The 20119-nt window shown below is 45.9% G+C and overlaps 1 protein-coding gene across 1 annotated transcript in view; it reads right to left on the bottom strand.

The window, feature by feature from the left end:
* Positions 1 to 18684, bottom strand: part of ubtf (upstream binding transcription factor) — a 67650-nt gene extending 48966 nt beyond the window's left edge. Inside the window, exons 1-4 of the mRNA XM_072487106.1 lie at positions 17989 to 18684; positions 16082 to 16178; positions 7443 to 7615; positions 5164 to 5247 (exon numbers count right to left, since the gene is read on the bottom strand). Of these exons, the coding sequence (XP_072343207.1) occupies positions 5164 to 5247; positions 7443 to 7615; positions 16082 to 16136 (312 nt within the window). The 5' untranslated portion in view covers positions 16137 to 16178; positions 17989 to 18684. The remainder of the gene's footprint in view (positions 1 to 5163; positions 5248 to 7442; positions 7616 to 16081; positions 16179 to 17988) is intronic.
* Between the last annotated feature and the right edge of the window lie 1435 nt (positions 18685 to 20119).

Here is a 20119-nt window from a genome sequence, read left to right as displayed (position 1 = left end):
AGTGTGGCGACCAGAATTGAACACTATACTCCAAGTGTGGCCTAACTAAGGTTCTATACAGCTGCAACATGACTTGCCAATTCTTATACTCAATACCCCGGCCAATGGAAGGCAAGCATGCCGTATGCCTTCTTGACTACCTTCTCCGCCTGTGTTGCCCCTTTCAGTGACCTGTGGACCTGTACTCCTAGATCTCTCTGACTTTCAATACTCTTGAGGGTTCTACCATTCACTGTATATTCCCTACCTGCATTAGACCTTCCAAAATGAGAGAAAGAGGAGGAGAGAGGAGAAAGAGGAGGAGAGAGAGAGAGTAGAAGGGAGAGAGAGTAGAAGGGAGAGAGAGTAGAAGGGAGAGAGAGTAGAAGGGAGAGAGAGTAGAAGGGAGAGAGAGTAGAAGGGAGAGAGAGTAGAAGGGAGAGAGAGTAGAAGGGAGAGAGAGTAGAAGGGAGAGAGAGTAGAAGGGAGAGAGAGTAGAAGGGAGAGAGAGTAGAAGGGAGAGAGAGTAGAAGGGAGAGAGAGTAGAAGGGAGAGAGAGTAGAAGGGAGAGAGAGTAGAAGGGAGAGAGAGTAGAAGGGAGAGAGAGTAGAAGGGAGAGAGAGTAGAAGGGAGAGAGAGTAGAAGGGAGAGAGAGTAGAAGGGAGAGAGAGTAGAAGGGAGAGAGAGTAGAAGGGAGAGAGAGTAGAAGGGAGAGAGAGTAGAAGGGAGAGAGAGTAGAAGGGAGAGAGAGTAGAAGGGAGAGAGAGTAGAAGGGAGAGAGAGTAGAAGGGAGAGAGAGTAGAAGGGAGAGAGAGTAGAAGGGAGAGAGAGTAGAAGGGAGAGAGAGTAGAAGGGAGAGAGAGTAGAAGGGAGAGAGAGTAGAAGGGAGAGAGAGTAGAAGGGAGAGAGAGTAGAAGGGAGAGAGAGTAGAAGGGAGAGAGAGTAGAAGGGAGAGAGAGTAGAAGGGAGAGAGAGTAGAAGGGAGAGAGAGTAGAAGGGAGAGAGAGTAGAAGGGAGAGAGAGTAGAAGGGAGAGAGAGTAGAAGGGAGAGAGAGGAAAGGAGGACAGAAGAGTGGGAGAGGAGAAAGAGAGAGAGAAAGAGGAGAGAAAGAGGTGAGAGAGCGAAAGAGGAGAGAGAGGAGAGAGCGAAAGAGAAAGGAGAGAGAGCGAAAGAGAAAGGAGAGAGAGCGAAAGAGAAAGGAGAGAGAGCGAAAGAGAAAGGAGAGAGAGCGAAAGAGAAAGGAGAGAGAGCGAAAGAGAAAGGAGAGAGAGCGAAAGAGAAAGGAGAGAGAGCGAAAGAGAAAGGAGAGAGAGCGAAAGAGAAAGGAGAGAGAGCGAAAGAGAAAGGAGAGAGAGCGAAAGAGAAAGGAGAGAAAGGAGAGGAAAAGAGGAGAGAGGGAGAGAGAGAGAAAGAGGGAGAGAAAGAGGTGAGAGAGAGAAAAAGAGGAGAGAAAAAGAGGAGAGAAAAAGAGGGAGAGGGAGAGAGAGGAAAGGAGGAGGGAGAGAGAGTGAGAGAAATAGGTGAACGAGACAGAGAGAGGAGACGGAGAGAGAGGAGAGAAAGAGGTGAGCAGAAAGGAGGAGAGAGAACTAGAGAGTGAGAAAGAGGAGAGAGAGAGAAGGAAGAGAGAGAGAGAGGACAGAGATAGAGATGAGAGGGGAAGAGGAGAGAGAGAGAAAGAGATGAGTGAGAGAGAGGAAGAGAAAGAGGAGGAGAGGGAAAGAGAGAGAACCTGGAGGAGAGAGGGACAGGAGAGAGGGAGAGAGAGAGAGAGGAGGGGGACAGGAGAGAGAGAGAGAGAGAGAGAGAGAGAGAGAGAGAGAGAGAGAGAGAGAGAGAGAGAGAGAGAGAGAGAGAGAGAGAGAGAGAGAGAGAGGAGGGGGACAGGAGAGAGAGAGAGAGAGAGAGAGAGGAGAGGGACAGGAGAGAGAGAGAGAGAGAGAGGAGAGGGACAGGAGAGAGCGAGGCGAGCGAGAGAGGAGAGCGAGGCGAGCGAGAGAGGAGAGCGAGAGAGGAGAGCGAGGCGAGCGAGAGAGGAGAGCGAGGCGAGCGAGAGAGGAGAGCGAGGCGAGCGAGAGAGGAGAGCGAGGCGAGCGAGAGAGGAGAGCGAGGCGAGCGAGAGAGGAGAGCGAGGCGAGCGAGAGAGGAGAGCGAGGCGAGCGAGAGAGGAGAGCGAGGCGAGCGAGAGAGGAGAGCGAGGCGAGCGAGGTGAGCGAGGCGAGCGAGAGAGGAGAGCGAGGCGAGCGAGAGAGGAGAGCGAGGCGAGCGAGAGAGGAGAGCGAGGCGAGCGAGAGAGGAGAGCGAGGCGAGCGAGAGAGGAGAGCGAGGCGAGCGAGGCGAGCGAGAGAGGAGAGCGAGGCGAGCGAGAGAGGAGAGCGAGCGAGAGAGGAGAGCGAGAGGCGAGCGAGAGCGAGAGGCGAGCGAGCGAGCGAGAAAGAGGCGAGCGAGAAAGAGGCGAGCGAGAAAGAGGCGAGCGAGAAAGAGGCGAGCGAGAAAGAGGCGAGCGAGAAAGAGGCGAGCGAGAAAGAGGCGAGCGAGAAAGAGGCGAGCGAGAAAGAGGCGAGCGAGAAAGAGGCGAGCGAGAAAGAGGCGAGCGAGAAAGAGGCGAGCGAGAAAGAGGCGAGCGAGAAAGAGGCGAGCGAGAAAGAGGCGAGCGAGAAAGAGGCGAGCGAGAAAGAGGCGAGCGAGAAAGAGGCGAGCGAGAAAGAGGCGAGCGAGAAAGAGGCGAGCGAGAAAGAGGCGAGCGAGAAAGAGGCGAGCGAGAAAGAGGCGAGCGAGAAAGAGGCGAGCGAGCGAGAAAGAGGCGAGCGAGCGAGAAAGAGGCGAGCGAGCGAGAAAGAGGCGAGCGAGAGAGAAAGAGGCGAGCGAGAGAGAAAGAGGCGAGCGAGAGAGAAAGAGGCGAGCGAGAGAGAAAGAGGCGAGCGAGAGAAAGAGGCGAGCGAGAGAGAAAGAGGCGAGCGAGAAAGAGGCGAGCGAGAGAGAAAGAGGCGAGCGAGAGAGAAAGAGGCGAGCGAGAGAGAAAGAGGCGAGCGAGAGAGAAAGAGGCGAGCGCGAGAGAAAGAGGCGAGCGAGAGAGAAAGAGGCGAGAGTGCGAGAAAGAGGCGAGCGAGAAAGAGGCGAGCGAGAGAGAAAGAGGCGAGAGTGCGAGAAAGAGGAGAGTGCGAGAAAGAGGAGGGTGAGAGAAAGAGAGAGGAAGGAGGGGGAGGAGAGAGAAAATGGAGCGAGAAGATATAGAGAGGAGACAAAGAGAAGAGGGAGGGAGAGAAAAGAGAGAGAAAAGAGAGGGTGAGAAGAGAGGGGAGATTCAGCAAGATTGATTGGACTCAAGTCTTTACTGATGTCTGTGTTGTTGAGAAATCCATGGTCGCATCTTCAATTTACTGTATGGTGTGTTTCAATACAGTTTGTTTGTTAATTCACACGTACCTCATTTATACTGAATATTAGAGTACGAGTCAGATATTGTAAATGGTTTCATCTAACTATTAGCTGGTCGACTACAAATGGACTGAAAGCGAACCTTAAGAATCCGCAATGAGCTAACAAAATAAGATCTCCTGCTCAATTTCATAAGTTTCTGTACACATACCTGAAGCAAACAGCACAGCACGTTTGTATTTTAATTGAGTTGCACGTTTCCTCCAGGTTAACTGCCGAGCTATAAGATTGCGGTGGCAACAAACGTCACAATAGAATAGATAATACCGCTGTTGTGAGGGGGGGTGGGGGGAGTACAGTTTGTAAATATGGTAGTCACCTAGGATTGATTTATCACTACGTTATACATGTGTTACTACAAGATCTTGCCATTCTGATAATGAAAAATAAAGAAAATATTCTACATAATAAAAAAAGGACTGTCAGGGAGGTATGGGGTTTGGCTTTTGTAAATTTTATTTGGTTTGAACAGCTTTGTTTCTTTAGTATTGTATAAAATGAAAAACTCTTAATAAAATAATAGTCAAAAGGAAACAAAAATAGATAAATACTTTTATTGCTGAATATGTGAAGCTCTAACTGAATAAATAGCCTCTGCAATTAGAGACAGAGATCTTTATGTGGCATCCTGGAATGGCAAACCAGTATCGAAAAACCATGGCTAAGAGCAAAATAACTTCCCATGAAATGTAATTACATAGGCACGGTTGTATTTTACAGCAGTTGGAAGTGGAAACCAAACACCCTAAATATTCTAGCAATAAAACATGATGCAGTGAGAACCTCTAGAACAGGCAAGTAGAATTTAATGTACAAGTTTCACAAAAATGGATACAAATCAACGTAATTATTTAGAAGTCAAAACAAGTGGAATATCGTCAATATTTTCACGATAACCAATCATTTCGAGCCCAGGAGAGACAGACATCATCTGCACTGCAAACATGCCTGAGAAGGGTGCATAAAAGGGCCATTCCAGCTGGTTCTACATTCGCAAAACAATAAAAGAGCTTCATTATGGTATGTTTAGAACCTTCTGCATCATGAGAAACCATCAATCATCCTAATGTAACAACGGCTCCAAAAATTCAATATTTTTTCAAATGTTTCCAACCGGTTTACTGCTTCCATTACCTTGCATTCTTCTTCTTTTTTTTTTGAAAAGAAAATAGGAAAATTGTGAGCAACTCACCTTTGTGGATCTCAAGACCAGGGTGCAGGAAACAATGATATACCTTTCGTCGAGGTATGTCAAAAATGCTTTAATTTACTCATCACTTTCCACAAAGCTATTTTACTACTCCCCCCCCCCCCCTCCCCCCCACACAACTCTCCCACACTACACACACAAATAGTAGAGAAGCTAATTCTTTCAAAAAGTGCCTAATAAGTAGCCTCTAATGGCACATGGCAAATCAAAAAAGACAGAAATAGGCAGTCCAAGATCAGCTAAGTGCTAATTGTTGAAATAGATCAAATTACAATGTCCAAATATACTACAAGGCATGGGTTGCGTGCAAGTAAATTGCTCAGTGCAAAGGAACTCAATGAATTTCTTGCATTACATGGCTGTAATATTTTGGACTTCACAATAAATACATTCACCCACTTCCGCCCACTAAAATATTTTGGATAAAAATAGAATTTAAAGTGGAAGTTAGCTTCCCGCATTCTTTTCTTTCCTCACATAAAGAATCGTAATGGCGCCAAGAATTCAGGTTGGTTTCCTCAAATCGAATACTCACCTTGAGTTTTTTGCCTTTATAGGGATTTCTGACATGTTCCTGTGCATCCACGATGAGTTCTGATAAAGTGCGAAACTTTCTCACCTGAACACAAATTAAAAGTTGAACAGTGAAGTTCTTGTAATGCTATTCAAGCACCATACTCAAATAGACAAATAAATGTGCAACAACACTGACAACTTGCCTACTTAACAATTAACAGCTTAATAGCCACACTAGCCATGTGGTTTTCCCTCAGCCATGAGTACAAGGTCTCATTCTGGAACTGCATCACAAGTTATTTTTGGGAGGAGGCCAATGAGATCAAAAAGGGGAAACAATATCAAGAAAACACATCAACATCACCCAGTCTAATGGATACTGGAACCTCATATTCCATCGCATACAATACAACAAACAATTGCTTTACATGGAAACCTCCTGGTAATTATTTTGCAAAGGAAGTGTAGTTGCCCACAAAGCAACAATACCCACAATATACTCTGCAACATTCTCCTATTTCAGAACTAGCAGCTCTCTTTCACATTTGAATAATATATTTGCAATGGCAACTGGGCAGCTACTCTGTAAACAGGCCCCGCATCTAACCCAATTCTGCCTATCTATTTTGTATGGACATAACCTGGTCTTGGTACCAGTTTGAAATGTATTTAAATATCAAATCATATCCCCTCCAAGCACATGCTTCAAAGGTATCCAAGTATATGCTCAAAAGCAAGAGGTCTTAAGATCTGGCGTCACCTGCCATCGTCACCTCCACCTCTTCAGGTCATCTTTTACTAACTGAAAATGAATACAATGCCCCATGCATGGGTTGTGTACCCCAAGTATAATATTGATTTTGCGTTTAATGACCATAACTGTACAAGCTGAAGCTTTATTAATACCCATCTCACTTCTTGTGCTCAAGCATTTCTGGATCAGTTTCATTGAATGGACAACTCTCTTTGATATAGGCAGCTCTGGAGATTGCCCACATTAAATAGCACCTGCCGTTCATTTGCCAATTTATCAAAATCAGCCTGCAACATTGTTAAATTAAAAATCCCACACAGTTGCGCACCATGATCAGAGTTTAAAATTATACGTCACCCTTTAAATCATGAGATAAAAATAGCAAACCCAATCTTGTTGAACTATGTTGTAACCTAACCAGGCTTTCCAATTGTTAACAATTCTTTAATTTCACCCGGCAATTCCATGAAACTGAGTTTTTCTAATAACCGCCTATAAAAGGTACTTCAATAATTATTTTGGAAATTAAGACAAATGGTATCCAACGGATCATCTAATCTTCTTCTCAAGTTCTCTGTTCAAAGGCTGGTCTGACATACCAACAACACAACTTCCATCAGGGTTGGGGCAAGGAGGCCTGTCCCGAGTCCACCTCTGTGGAATGGGGATGGAACCCCATGCTGTTGGCACTAACCTGAACTACTCTGGCCATCCAACTAAAGCACTACAGCAACACCCCCGTTTCCTCGCTTCCCCCCCCCCCCCCCCCTCCTCCTCGGAGTCCAAGTCAAGCTTTCACTTACATGCACACTGTAACCTGGAGCTATGGATAGCGATGATGGAGGCTCCAATTTCTTTCCATCACATGGATGACCAGGAATTTCTCTCTATCTTACCAGCTACCATGGGCATAGCTTTGAAAGGTTTACAAGTTGATAGTCAACCTGCTTGGCGGCATTATCCTTGGACATCAAGTCCTGGTGTGGGACTTGAACTCCAAGTTTCTGGCTGAGAGGTAGGGACGCTACCCACAGCGTCAAAAGACTTCCAGATTGTCTTAATACTATCAAATCATCAGCACTATTTTTATCTCAGCAGCTGAAATCAAACTGTACAAGGTGATTGTCTAGATATTAGAGATCAAAAGAGTAAATTTCCTTTTTACTCTGCTGATCTATGTTGGAAACACATTGTGCTGTTTTCCAATCTCAGGGCCCCATATTTGGCAGAAGATAAAGACCTAGCATAGCAGAATGTATTGATAAGCACCAAGAGCACACAAGTGAACCATTTATCCCTGGATAACAGCATCAACTCTTTAAGCAGTAAACTGAATAAACAGTCACTCCAAATTATATTTTTGAGGATTTATATTGTCGATAAGCTCATGCCTATTTAGACAGCTGCATAAGGAACTTAGATAAATGAAAGGTTAACAAATAGCCTGGTCTAAAGTTGCAGTACAATCTATTGGAATATTAGGGATCATTACAAAAAAGTTCAGTTAGTTGTGGCTGCTGAACACTCAAGACTTTAGCTCTTACTTCATGCGAGATCTCTGTCCATTTCTGTTTGCACATGTCTGCTGTATAATGGGCGAAGGTCACCTTGTTCCAGTCCATGTGTGACTCTGTTGTTTTGAACTTCATCACATCATTAGAAGGGACAATGCTCCTCATGCTGTCCAGCAGGCCCAGGAGGTCCTCTTTTGGCCAATCTGCAGGAGGAAATTTTTTACAAATCAACTTCTGCATATACATTGCGGTGAGCACCTTTATGAAAATTTAAAACTACTACGGCTTGAAAATTAAACAAAGGCATTTAAAAAAGGAGATTTGAGTGTACAACTTTAAGCTGAACAATTAGATGCACTGAACTCAAAACGTCAGTGACTGGTTGCTGTCAAAGCAACTCCATCGTTAGCAATCTTATGCCTAGAGGACCCTTTCCCTGCCTCCTAAAAATAATCAGGGAATGCGAAGAGGAACTCATCAGCACCAAAACAGAGTTTCCATTGAACTAAAACACCATGCATGTGATCTTTGCAGTCTGGGGTAGAAGAGGATATTCCAGTCCCACCGAAGGTATACATGATTCCCAGCAACACGGGGTACAGTCAACGGGAAATCCCATTAATAACGGCGGGACCAGGAAATCCCACTGGCAGACCACCTCCACAAACCACGCAGGCGGGTTGGTCAGTAAATCTTACCCGTCAAGTTGGCTGCACTAACAAAGAAATGTTCAACACAAAAGGCAAGGTACTCATCCTCTTGAAATAAACTGTTTTGCTTAGATCAGTGCAACCTTGCAATGTGTTAAGACTGTCCCAATAGTTTACAAGTGTAGAACAAAAATCATAAGTCTCAATTTCACAACTAATTAGCATGCATACAGCCCCCACTTTGCAAAACTGCAATGGAAGTGAAAAATTTCTCTATTGGCTTTCCAACTTAACTATGAGCTCTTAATGGGAAAGCAAGCATTTAGAAAAGTTCCAGCTTCATTCTTTGATGATAGCTAACCATAGCCAGTCTAATGGTAGCGTCAGGGCTGATGCCAGTGATGAGTCCCAATGGGAGCTAGAGTATTGGGAAAGAGCAAGAGTTGAAGTGAGGAGAGAAAAAAGCCAAGCCAAACTCCCCAGGTTTTGCTAAACGGCCTTGGCTTTTATGAGCACTCTCTATCACCGATCAAAATAAACATCCAGGAGAAAGCAAAGATAAACAAATGATTTCTGAAAACAAAATGTTTGAGCTTAATACGGAGGATGCGGCCTTCTCTCTCAAAATTCTGCATCCACTTTCTATTGTAAATCTTTCAAAGTGGAATTCTTCTGTGAATCTAATTAGGCACATAACTAAAGAAGGGGAAAACTGTTCCTAAGGGCGGCATGGTGGCAGTGTTCAGCACTGTTGTTTCACAACGCCACGGACTCGGGTCACTGCCTGTGCGGAGTCTGCACGTTCTCCCTTATCTGAGTGGGTTTCCTCCGGGTGCTCCAGTTTCCTCCCACAAATCCCGAAAGACATGCTGGTTAGTTGAATTGGACATTCTGAATTCTCCCTCACTGTACCCGAACAGGCACCAGCGTGTGGTGACTAGGAGTTAATGTAAGTCTACTTATGACACTAATAAAGATGATCATTTATTAGTTCTGAAACGTAGTCCTGAGGAGCGGGGAGTGGAATGTATTAGAAGGCCCTTCCTGCAGATATGAACCACCAGGACTTTATATCTACTCAAGATTTGAATCTTTTCCACCTCATCCTGTAAATTATGCTGGAAATTGAAAGAAATAGGATAAAACTTTGCTTCTCCTGACAGCAGGCACGGGTTTGATGGTTCACACTTTCACAGGGAACATTCAACTGCCTTTGTGCTCTGTTGGTGATTGAAGAGCCATATGTGGGTAACAACACTTGCCCAAGGCCATCCGAGTCAGGCCTGCATGCCACCACTGTGGCAGTTTGTAACAACAAAGCTTCTGGCAACACCAATACTAAAGCAACAGCCACAACCAAGGCCTTCTTTCAGAAGTAATTTATTCTTATAAAACATATTGTAGTTATGTTGGTTAAAACCAACCCTGCTGCTCCACTGACTCTCGTTCGGCATGCTTCTTCAAACTCAAGATTATTTACATACGAAGAATACAACAAGGTACCGCTGATTTTAGCATAGTTATAAGATCTGTCTCATAGTTACTGTAACCTTAGGGCATTAGTGCGGCATGGCGGCACAGTGGTTAGCACTGCTGCCCCCCCAGCATCATGACCCGGGTTCGATTCCGACCTCGGGTGACTGTGCGAACATTCCTCAATCTCTTGCTGTGGCAAAATATTTCACACCCCAACAATCCTCTGCATAAAACAAATTTCTCCCGACAAATCACTGGGATTAAATTGATGGCCCCTATCGACTAATTACCCAACCAGAAGAAATATATTTTTCCAGTAACTCTCATCAAGCTCATTGAAATCTTTTATTAAATCCTCTCTCCACCAGGGCAAATAATTCCAGTAGCTCCACACTCTTCCCTTAACTAGAGATTCCCACCTCTCCCATTATCAGAATAAATTTTTGCTTTACTGGGACTTTAATAACCTTTCCAAAATGGGTGCAATGGAGATCAATATTTACTTTTCTACTTTGCCCCAATTACAAAATCCAAATTGTCCAATATTTTAAAATAGATTTATCTACCCCACTAAAGAATTAAGCATTTGAATCTCCGGTTTACCGTTTACCTAGATCTTTTTCCACTAAGCAGGCCCCCAGTTCTTTTTTCTTCCCAAAATATTGCCTTACACTTGTCTACATTAAAGGGCATCTTCTAACCTCCCACTCTGCTAATCTGTTTATGGCTTCCTAAAGTCTTTTACTGTCATCAGCAAATTTCAAGAGTCTTCCCTTTTCACCTAATACAACTATATTTTGTAGTTACACATCAAGATTTCCCATTGCTAGTCATTAACTCCTGCTAACGGTTTTGTACAGTTAATTTGAACAAAATCCCCTTATGTTGTTGAACCGTGCCTTTTTGTAGTTGCATCTTTGACGGCTTTTCTGCAAGTCACCATTTCCTGATCGTTATCCTCTCCTCACAACATTATTTGTCCAATTCACTTCCCAGAAATGAATTGGCCACTTCCTTTGTTGGGACTAAGAAACAACTGATTTAGGAAACTGTTCTGAATGCATTCTCAAGTTTTTCTCACATTGACCTTGTGCATTATCTATCCTCAATAAATTCCCTGAGTATTTGTTGAGAATAGACTGTTCTTGCCCTGTTCTTTTTCACATCTTCAGCTCTCCACATCGATCGCCTTTGCTATTTGATAACCTGCAATTCCCAACAATTAGATTATTTCCCCTCATAAAAACTTTCCTGATCTACATGGGATTTGCGCAGGATTTTTCAAAGTGCGGCCAAGTCACAGCATTCCCAGAGGTCCCCATCACGGGAGAATCACCCAACAACCACTAGCAACATTTAAATTGAGAATGGTGGCTGCTCCCAGCTTTTAAATGAGAAAATGAGGCTGTGTAGTCTTCCAGCCATAAGCGGCAGCAATGAGCAGGTCACATGTCCTGCACATACCCTTGATGCCAAGCGCCCTATACATGTGTGCTTTTAGTGCCAAATCATGGAGGAGAGCGTCTTCCATTTTCTAGCAAGCAAGGCAAGACGACTGTGAAGATGAATTGTTTGGTTACGAGGAAGAGATGGCCAGAGTCACAAATACGGAATGTATCTGTGATCTCTCATCGGAGTCTGCTAGAGAGCGCTGCTTAGGAGAGTCTACAGCAGGACAGAGCAGCCTCTGGTTAACAGCGTACAAACTTGGGAACAAACAGTATAAATATGATTTCTTGAGGAATGGTTTGTCAATTGTGCCAATGCAAATAAGGATGCAAAGCCCGTGCATGTTAAATGCAGGAAGTACTGGCAAATGAGCGAAGTTTCAGATTTGGAAAAGAGAAGCGGTAGGTGAAAAACTCATTTTCAGGTTGAAACGCCAGTAAGTTAGTAACTTACAGCTGACTACAAATGAAGACTATGATGCTATACCTGATCCGTGACAGCACATTAAAAACACGCTAAAAGTCCTCGAGGCTGGCAGCATCTCCCAGAAGCATCAAGTGCTGAGTAAAAAAAGCATTTTGTTGCTATTGCTCTTCACAACGACCTACATGTGCGAGGTTGGATTTTCCGTTTCAACAAACATGAAGACATCACAAAGGAACTGATCGAACTCTACACTTGATATGCGCATTGCCCGCTCCTCCTGTGGCCCCATTTGGAGTGAGAGTGTGACGACCAAGCAGGTTTCCCTTTTGCATTAAGGGTAAGTGAATGTGGTGTGTGTCGCAAAAAAAAAAAATTAAAACCCACTGCTCCAAAATCAAAACGATGTGTTGCCTTAATTAATGTCAATGCATCTTTGTCATTCATACCCAGAGTCAACTTGTGGGGTGTTATTTCATGGATGTGGGCATTGCTGCTCATCCCAAATTGTCCTTGCAGTTGGTGGCCTTCTTGAACCTCAGCAGTCCTTCTGGTGCAGGTACTCTCACTGTGCTGCCAGAATCCAACTTAGGATGCAAGTTATTTCCCGGAACTCCTGTGGTGATTTTCACATCAATTTATGATTAGACCAGTGGCTGTCCTGAATTCCAAAGTACCCCAATGCTTGGAGACCTCGATTCAGAAAGAGTTGCCCTTCCCTCTTTCACTCACCTGGGGAATGCCGACCATCAGGCTTTGCTGAAAAGCAGGCAAATCTTCTTTGATCAACGTTGAATTCTCTGCCTAATGCTCAGAACGATGATCTTCCATGTTGTCACAGGTTTCTTCCTACTGAAAAACTGATGGGAGTGTATATGCAGCAGAGAAATCCTCCTGGATGACTACCATGTGTTCGCCCGAGCACCCCATGAAGAAAATACAATATCATTCAGGGGTTGGTATGGGGCAAGATCGCCTGGCCTGCGAGCAACATCCCCACATAGCAACACCAAATGGGAAAGTAACATACAAGCATGCTCAATGGCATCGCAATGGTCCAGATTGTCAGTGGACACAGTATACTTGCTCAATTCAATGCTAAATCCTCCACAAAAATGAAAATCAGTTCAGACAAAGTAAAAACGAAATATTTTATATTTTTTAATCTCCAACAACTAAAATCTGAAGAAATGGGACACCAAATGAGTAAAAGTTTATTTGCAGAGCTGGAGAGGTTATTCAGCAGTAATCGAGACATACCATATTGTTCGCAATCTACTAAGTGTCATCTAGCAACATTCTATTGGTTGTACGTGGTCCAATCAGGATTGTTGCGCCGCCACACATGCGTGCAGTTTAAAAGAAGCGGTGATGTGCAGCATACAAATATGGCAACTTTACATTTTGTGCGTTCAATGACAAATTTCTGAGTGAGATGCAGCTATAGAGAAGCTTCCGGAAGGAACAATGAAACTTGGACAGCAACCTCCTGTTAACCATCATGAGCAATCATCAGACGTCACTGTCCAATTAGCTCTTCAATGATGGTGTACACCGATGGTCTTGATGGCTACTGAACCATTTACATTTTGCGGATGAGCTTTATACTATGTTGTGACACATAACACCTTATTCCATTCCATTTTATTTCCCTCCCCAGAGATTTCCAGTGCCCTTTTTGGGACTGAAGCTTTCTATACAGCAGCAGTTCATGCAATAACATTACTTCACCTTGCATAGGTTCGATTGAAAAAACTACCTCCATGGGCAAAGTGATTGCACCCTAGCCAGAGTAAACAAGAACTGAAAAACATCCTTTCAGCCTTGGTTCAATCCAAAATAGTAATAGCAGAACCTAAGTATGAGTACTGTAAAGCTCCAGAGATTCAAAGCACCAATGTGAAATTTCAAAGATGTCCACACCTTCACAAAATGTAGCTTTGGTTGTAGTTTCATACCTAACTGGTGGGACCAGTTATCTCGAGCAGGTTCTTGCTGTGAAGTTGATGTTAATGAACTTGATACAATTTGCCATGAGGAATCTTGGACATCCACTGCCCTCCGACTTGGGGGCTCAAACCTACTAGGGCCAAATTATCAGCATGTCAGGGCAGAGGATCTAAAATATCAAGGAGGAATATCTTTGGGATCGACATAGATGCACGAGCTAGTCCTGGCATTAGAAGTAGAATCAGTGCAATACTGCAAGTCAATAGTCTACAAGACATTGACTTGCAGTATTGCACTGATTCCAGTCTTCTAATGTGCAAACATCAGAAAGCTTATCAGTGCTCTGATACACTATGGTTTTAGCTATGTAATCCTACATATTTATTGCACTTGGAATCCTGGTTCATGGAAATGTCTAAACTCAATCTAAATAAGTCTAATGTGTACTAACATAGAAAGAGTGGGATTAATTTCAGACCAATGGGAAGTCTGCTTATATGGACATGTCATTCACTTGGTTTGAGGCTTAAGGGCAAAAGTGATTTTCTATTCATGCTGGACACCTAGATGACCAAAGTGGATTGCCTTCAGCCTATTGAGCATAGCTTGAATTGCGCTTTGTACTTGGTCCATTCCAGAAACAAGTAATGACATGATTTTATTCCCTGCTTAACATAGATTATCATAGAATTTACAGTGCAGAAGGAGGCCATTCGGCCCATCGAGTCTGCACCGGCTCTTGGAAAGAGCACCCTACCCAAAGTCAACACCTCCACCCTATCCCCATAACCCAGTAACCCCACCCAACACTAAGGGCAATTTTGGACACCAAGGGCAATTTATCATGGCCAATCCACCTAACCTGCACATCTTTGGACTGTGGGAGGAAACCGGAGCACCCGGAGGAAACCCACGCACACACGGGGAGGAGGTGCAGACTCCGCACAGACAGTGACCCAAGCCGGAATCGAACCTGGGACCCTGGAGCTGTGAAGCAATTGTGCTATCCACAAGGCTACCGTGCTGCCCCATGCACTCCTCTCCTGTGCAATGAGGTCTTGGGATACAAATACTGGAGGGGTTTTGCTCTAAAATGAGCCCCACCCTCTTCCGGTAAAGACTGTGCAGAATGAAACATTGAGTGTTAAGAGATTTCTTAAAATCAAGAATTATGATCAGTCACTGGAAGCAAACGATTGCAACTGGGGAATGAGATTGGATGTGATCTCATGAGCAAAATGAAGAATGATGAAAGAGGTGGTGGTCTGACCAATAAACACCCACAGTCCAAAGGGCAGCACGGTAGTTAGCACAATTGCTTCACAGCTCCAGGGTCCCAGGTTTGATTCCCGTCTGGGTCACTGTCTGTGCAGAGTCTGCACGTTCTCCCAGTGTGTGCGTGGGTTTCCTCCGGGTGCTCCGGTTTCCTCCCACAGTCCAAAGATGTGCAGGTTAGGTGGATTGGCCATGCTAAATTGCCCTGAGTGTCCAAAATTGCCCTTAGTGTTGGGTGGGGTTACTGGGTTATGGGGATAGGGTGGCGGTGTGGGCTTGGGTAGGGTGCTCTTTCAAAGAGCCGGTGCAGACTCGATGGGCCGAATGGCCTCCTTCTGCGCTGCAAATTCTATGATTCTAAATTCTATGAAAACCTCCAAAATTCTTGGAAGCAGAAGCTGGTAAGGGACTTTCTTTTAATAAAAAAACGTTTTTTTTACACCTCAAAGAATTCTTACATGGGTAAGCAGTTCGGATGTGAATAAGCAATAATAAAAACAGAAAACGCTGGAAATATTCAGGTCAGACAGCATCTGTGGAGAGTGTTGTTTCAGGTCAGTGACCTTTTATCAGAACTGGCGGCATTTTCTGCTTCTATTTCCAGCATTCGCAGTATTTTGCTTTTGCATCATCGATCATGATTTAACCATGAAATAACCAAATGAGATTACACGGAACAAGCTATTAGTATGTTTGCTGCCAATTGAAAACTGCCAATTGAAAAAGTTGCAGTATAAACATTTATAGTGCTTGATATGATTCTCAATTATATAGTGGAGTACAAAATGATAACCATATCCCAACCAACACTTCAAGGTACAAATAAAAACTTCAGATGTGGACGATTGCCGACTAGGCCAGCATTTATTGCACATACCTAATCATCATTGATCCTTTTGAACAGCTACAGTCCACATGGTGTAGGGACACCCACATTGCTGTTAGGCAGTTCTGGGATTTTGACCCAGCATCAGTGACGTAACTGTCATATGGCTGTGTCAGCATGTTGTGTGGCTTGGATGGCAACTTGCAGGTGGTGGAGTCCTTATGCATTTACTGCCCTCGTCTTTCTAGGTGAAGTGGAGAGTATTACATCACCCTCCTGATTTATGCCTTGTAGGTGGTGGACAGGCTTTGGGGAAACAGGAGGTGAATTACCAACCTCTAGACTGAACGTGGCTATTCTGTCCAAGATGCTATGAACATTGTTACTGATACCTGTCAAAGTTATGATTCAACGTGCAAGAAAAAAGGCAAATGTCAAGCTGTTGCCTGAATACTGCCATTCAGATTATCAAATTCATAATGGTGGTGGCAAATCCCAGTTCGATTGAATGCAAGTGTAACTAAATATTTATTCTGCACAAATGTTGGCTCTAAATTTTCATGGTTGTACAAAGATTCTCTGGAGTCATTTCTTCCACACACACCCTCCAATCAACTCACCTTCTTTTGCCTCGCTTAACTCCACGGTGGCAGACATGGCTGTCTCCCCGTTCATGCTGCTCCACTCCTGACAGGTTTACAACACCAACCCAACTACCTGAACGGAATGGAGCAAATGAGAACATGGTTAGGCAGAAGGAGGAGCAATGCTGCAACAGCCATTTCCCTGTGTTGTGTGTGCGCTCTCTCTCGGATGTCACTCTAGTCAAACCCCTGGTGCTTACGCTCTGCCCTCCCTCCTCTCCGCCCCCTTTTTCCCTCCAGTCTCAGCGAGGGAGCAGCTCCGAGCAGCTGCAGCTTTGTCCTCGCTGCGGGGGGGCGGGGAAGAGAAGAGACGCCCAAGCTCAGCTCGAGTGTGTGCAGGAGCTGCCCGGGAGGGAGAGAAAGGAGGGGGAGGGGGGCTGCGTTCGCGGACAAAAGAGAGCGGCGAGAGTCGCCGGAGGCTCAGGGAGGCAGAGTTATTAAACAGCGATCGGAGCTCCGCCAAAAGAGGGAGGGAACGGAGACGCGGGCGAAAGGCAAGGGCGAGAGAAGAGGAGTCTCTCTCTGCCCCAGCCCTTCGCCTCCCCTCCCGGCAGAAAAAAAAGGCAACATCAACCACCCCGCCCGCTCCTATGCACCAAGCACCGAGAGGAAGAGAGACATCCCAAGGTCAGCGGCCGGCAGCAAATCCCCCCCCCAGCCCGACCCCCCGCAGCTCCGCACCGACGCGTGGCTGCAGCCTGCCCCAGACATGGCGCCTCAGTTCCGGCTGCATCGGGCTCGGCTCGGCCATGTTAGACTCGGGCTCCCCGCTGTCAGAAGAAAAATACCCCCCAAACCATCCAGAGAAAAAAAAATACATTTCGGGGTTTTTTTGTAAAGCAAATTTTTTTTTTTTTAAGGGGAGGTGGGGTTCCAAAATAAAATTACGAATTTAGCAAAATGTATTGGTAAATACAGTAAGAAAATGTCCAGAATTAACTTGTTTCCAACTGACCCCCGCCGCCGCCCCAACGCGAGGGACTCGAAGGCGACGCAGCTCGGACTGGGATCCGCCATGTGAGCGCCGCAGCCCGGCTTCGAGCACCGCGCCAACCCCGCCACAAACCCAACAAAAGCAGCGAAGCCCCCCCCCCCCCCAAACCAACCAACGCCGACCCCCACAGCCCTTCTTTCCCCACACACACGTTTTTAAAAAAAATAATTTTTAAAAATATTCCGGATTCACAATCAAAAAATAGACTAAATTACTCACCGCCTCCTTTTTTTTGGGGGGGGGGGAAATCAAAAACAAAATCTGGGCGAGCGACAGCAAGGAGAAAAAAAGATCCGCAGAGAAAGGGAGGAGGAGGAGGAATGGGGGGGGTGGAAGAGGGAGAGAAGGGAGAGGAAAAGAGCCGACGCCGGATTCTTATTTTTTCTTGTAAAGGTAGAGAAAGAGCCGAGCCGCGGTCAGTCTGGATCCACTCGGGGAGAGAGGAGGGAGTCAGGCGGCGGGGCGGTGGAAAATGGGAGGCGAGCGAGGCAGCGACCAGAGACAAAAGGGGCCGGAACCGAGAGGGGGGAGAGAGAGAGAGAGGAGAGAGAGAGAGAGTGAATCCGAGACAACTTGCCCTGGCGCGGCCGCTCGAACCAACCAGCTTCCTGCTGCTGGCGACAAGAGGCGGCTCCACGGCGCGACCGTGTCGGCACAGCCCAGCGCCGATCCCCCGCTCTCCCTTCCTTCCCTCCCTCCCTCTTTCGGGCAGGATCTCACTCCCTTTGCCCTCTTTTGCAAATTTTTTTAAAAACCACTTCATATATTTTTGTTTTAAAAACATTACCCCCCCCCCCAGGGCATTTTTATTTTTCAAAAAAAATATTGCTTTGCAAAAGAATTTTTTTTTTTATAAAGAGACATCGGCGAAGATTTACCCAGCCCTTACCTTGTTCCCCCGCCTCCTCCCGCTGCTGCTCCGACTCGGCGTCTTGCAAAACAACACAAGGGGAGTTCGGGCTGAACCTTCGCCAGATCCACGGCGCTGGCCCCGGGCGTGGACGCTTTCTAGTCCCCGTTGAGAGCCGGCATGCTTCGCGATACTTCCGACCTCTCCAATCCCCTTTTTCCGGATCAGCTCCTTCCCCCATCCCCCTTGCGTTCTCGCTCCTCCGACTCGGATCTTTTCTTTTGGGCCAGCCGGGCTTCCAGCATTCAGCCCGTCTCTCCGCAGAAAATATGTCCTATTTTTAAAAAAAACCGATGCAAAGCAAATGTTGCCCAGGCAATTTCGGAAAAAAAAACTGGAAACACCCATCCTCAAAAAAAAAAGGCAACAAAATATCTTCCACCAAAGTTTATCTCCCCTCCACCCACACGACACGGGGGTGAGAAGAAGTTTGTTATCCTTTGGGGAGTGGAGTGGGAGTTGCTGCTTGGAATTAAAAGCCGCTTCTTTCCGTCCCCGGAGCTGCAGAGTTTGCTGCTGTCCCCGGACTAATTGCTAAGCGCTGAATAGTTAGTTAGTTGCAGTGAAGTGCGGCTCTTACAACATCCAGCCAGAGCCTTTCTTTGCTACATTTTTATTTAATTTCCAACTCCACCTTTGTTGTCCTGCACGTCATCCCCTGTCCAGCCAATCGAGATAAAAATTGCTTGAACTAAATTAATGAATTTCTACAGTACGGGGTGGGAATTAAAAAAAACAGGGGGGGGGGGGGGGGCTTCTCAAACTGGAAGTTAGTTAACACCCCCCCCCCCCCCCCAAAAAAAAATCTTTCATCCACAAAAAAAAAAATCAGCAGTGTAAAATGCCAGTCCATGGAATCGGGAAATCCCTGAGCGGATTGAGTATAGCTGTAGGAGCCTTTCTCCCTTCGGACTTGAAAGGGGAAGCTTGCTCAGCCTGATTCGGTTGTGTTACCAGCAGACCTGGCGATGCGATGGGACAGGGTAAACGATCCCGGCCGAGTTTGGAAGCCACCCCGGCGAGATCTATTTTTTTTTTTTGTTGCTTCAGTCTTTAAGTTGGGCAGTCTTCAGGCCGGACTGAATGACCGGGTGTCACAATGTAACCACATCGACATAAAACAAGTTGCTGTCGAGAAGGGTTGGACAAGAAGGCGAGACCAGACCGAGGGAAACAGGGAACAAGCCTGGGGTTGGGAACGGGAGGAGTTACCACGCACCTTGTCCGTCACAGAGTCAGTGCCTCCTGTTGTTGCTGATAGAGGAGAGTCTTCACGGAGCCTACCCACCCCCTTCACAAGCTGGTACTGTACGGATTCCACGCACCCAATTCAGCACCGAACCACAGCCAACTTTCACAATCCAACCGCATTTACTGCGCTCCAGTGAAAACTGACTTAATTATTTATTGATAACTGCGCACTCTCCCATGTCGTCAGCAATTTCCGCCTGCGATTTTCCGTCGCGCAGAATTCTTACATTTGGAGTCAGCAACCGAGAGTCAATCTGAACGGGAGCACTATGTGTCGAGTGATTACAATTTTTTAATAAAAAAATAAATGGAGTGGATAATGCCAGCAAATGGTCCAGTATCAATGTGGTTAGAAAACATGTATAAGCCAGCCTATTTCTCCTTCCTATGCTGCCTGCCCCCGCCCTCCCCGCAGACTCAACTTGTTCCTGGGTCGTTACTAGCTGCGGTAGAACATCGTATTACAGATTGGACCTCCCCCCACCCACCCCGTGCCACCTCAGCCCCGCTATCTACCTCTCCCTTCATGGCCACACTGCGAGTAGGGAAGGAGACAGGCTGGTCTAACATTCCGAAGCGTGTCCGGTCGGAGGAGCTCTTGCTGCAGCTTAACCCCCACCACCAACTTGGGCTCTTCTCCAACGGAAAACAAATGCACTCTGCCAGTCCCTCAATCAATTTGCGGTCCAAACGGCCCACCCTTCTTAAACAGTTCTCGGAATCCTCTCCACTGCGCTCATTTACGTTTGACTGTGACAGGAAGCCCAACAGGGTGGAGCATCAGAGCGATTAGTTAGGCAGTGTGAACAAGCCCTCTAAATGTAATGATTTCCTCCAACGACACAGCTTTTTATGCTTC

The sequence above is a fragment of the Scyliorhinus torazame genome, chromosome 21, assembly GCF_047496885.1.
Source record: "Scyliorhinus torazame isolate Kashiwa2021f chromosome 21, sScyTor2.1, whole genome shotgun sequence".
NCBI classification, from domain to species: Eukaryota; Metazoa; Chordata; class Chondrichthyes; order Carcharhiniformes; family Scyliorhinidae; genus Scyliorhinus; species Scyliorhinus torazame.
Note: the sequence above shows the minus strand (reverse complement) of the source record. Positions and strands in the feature narration are given on the sequence as shown.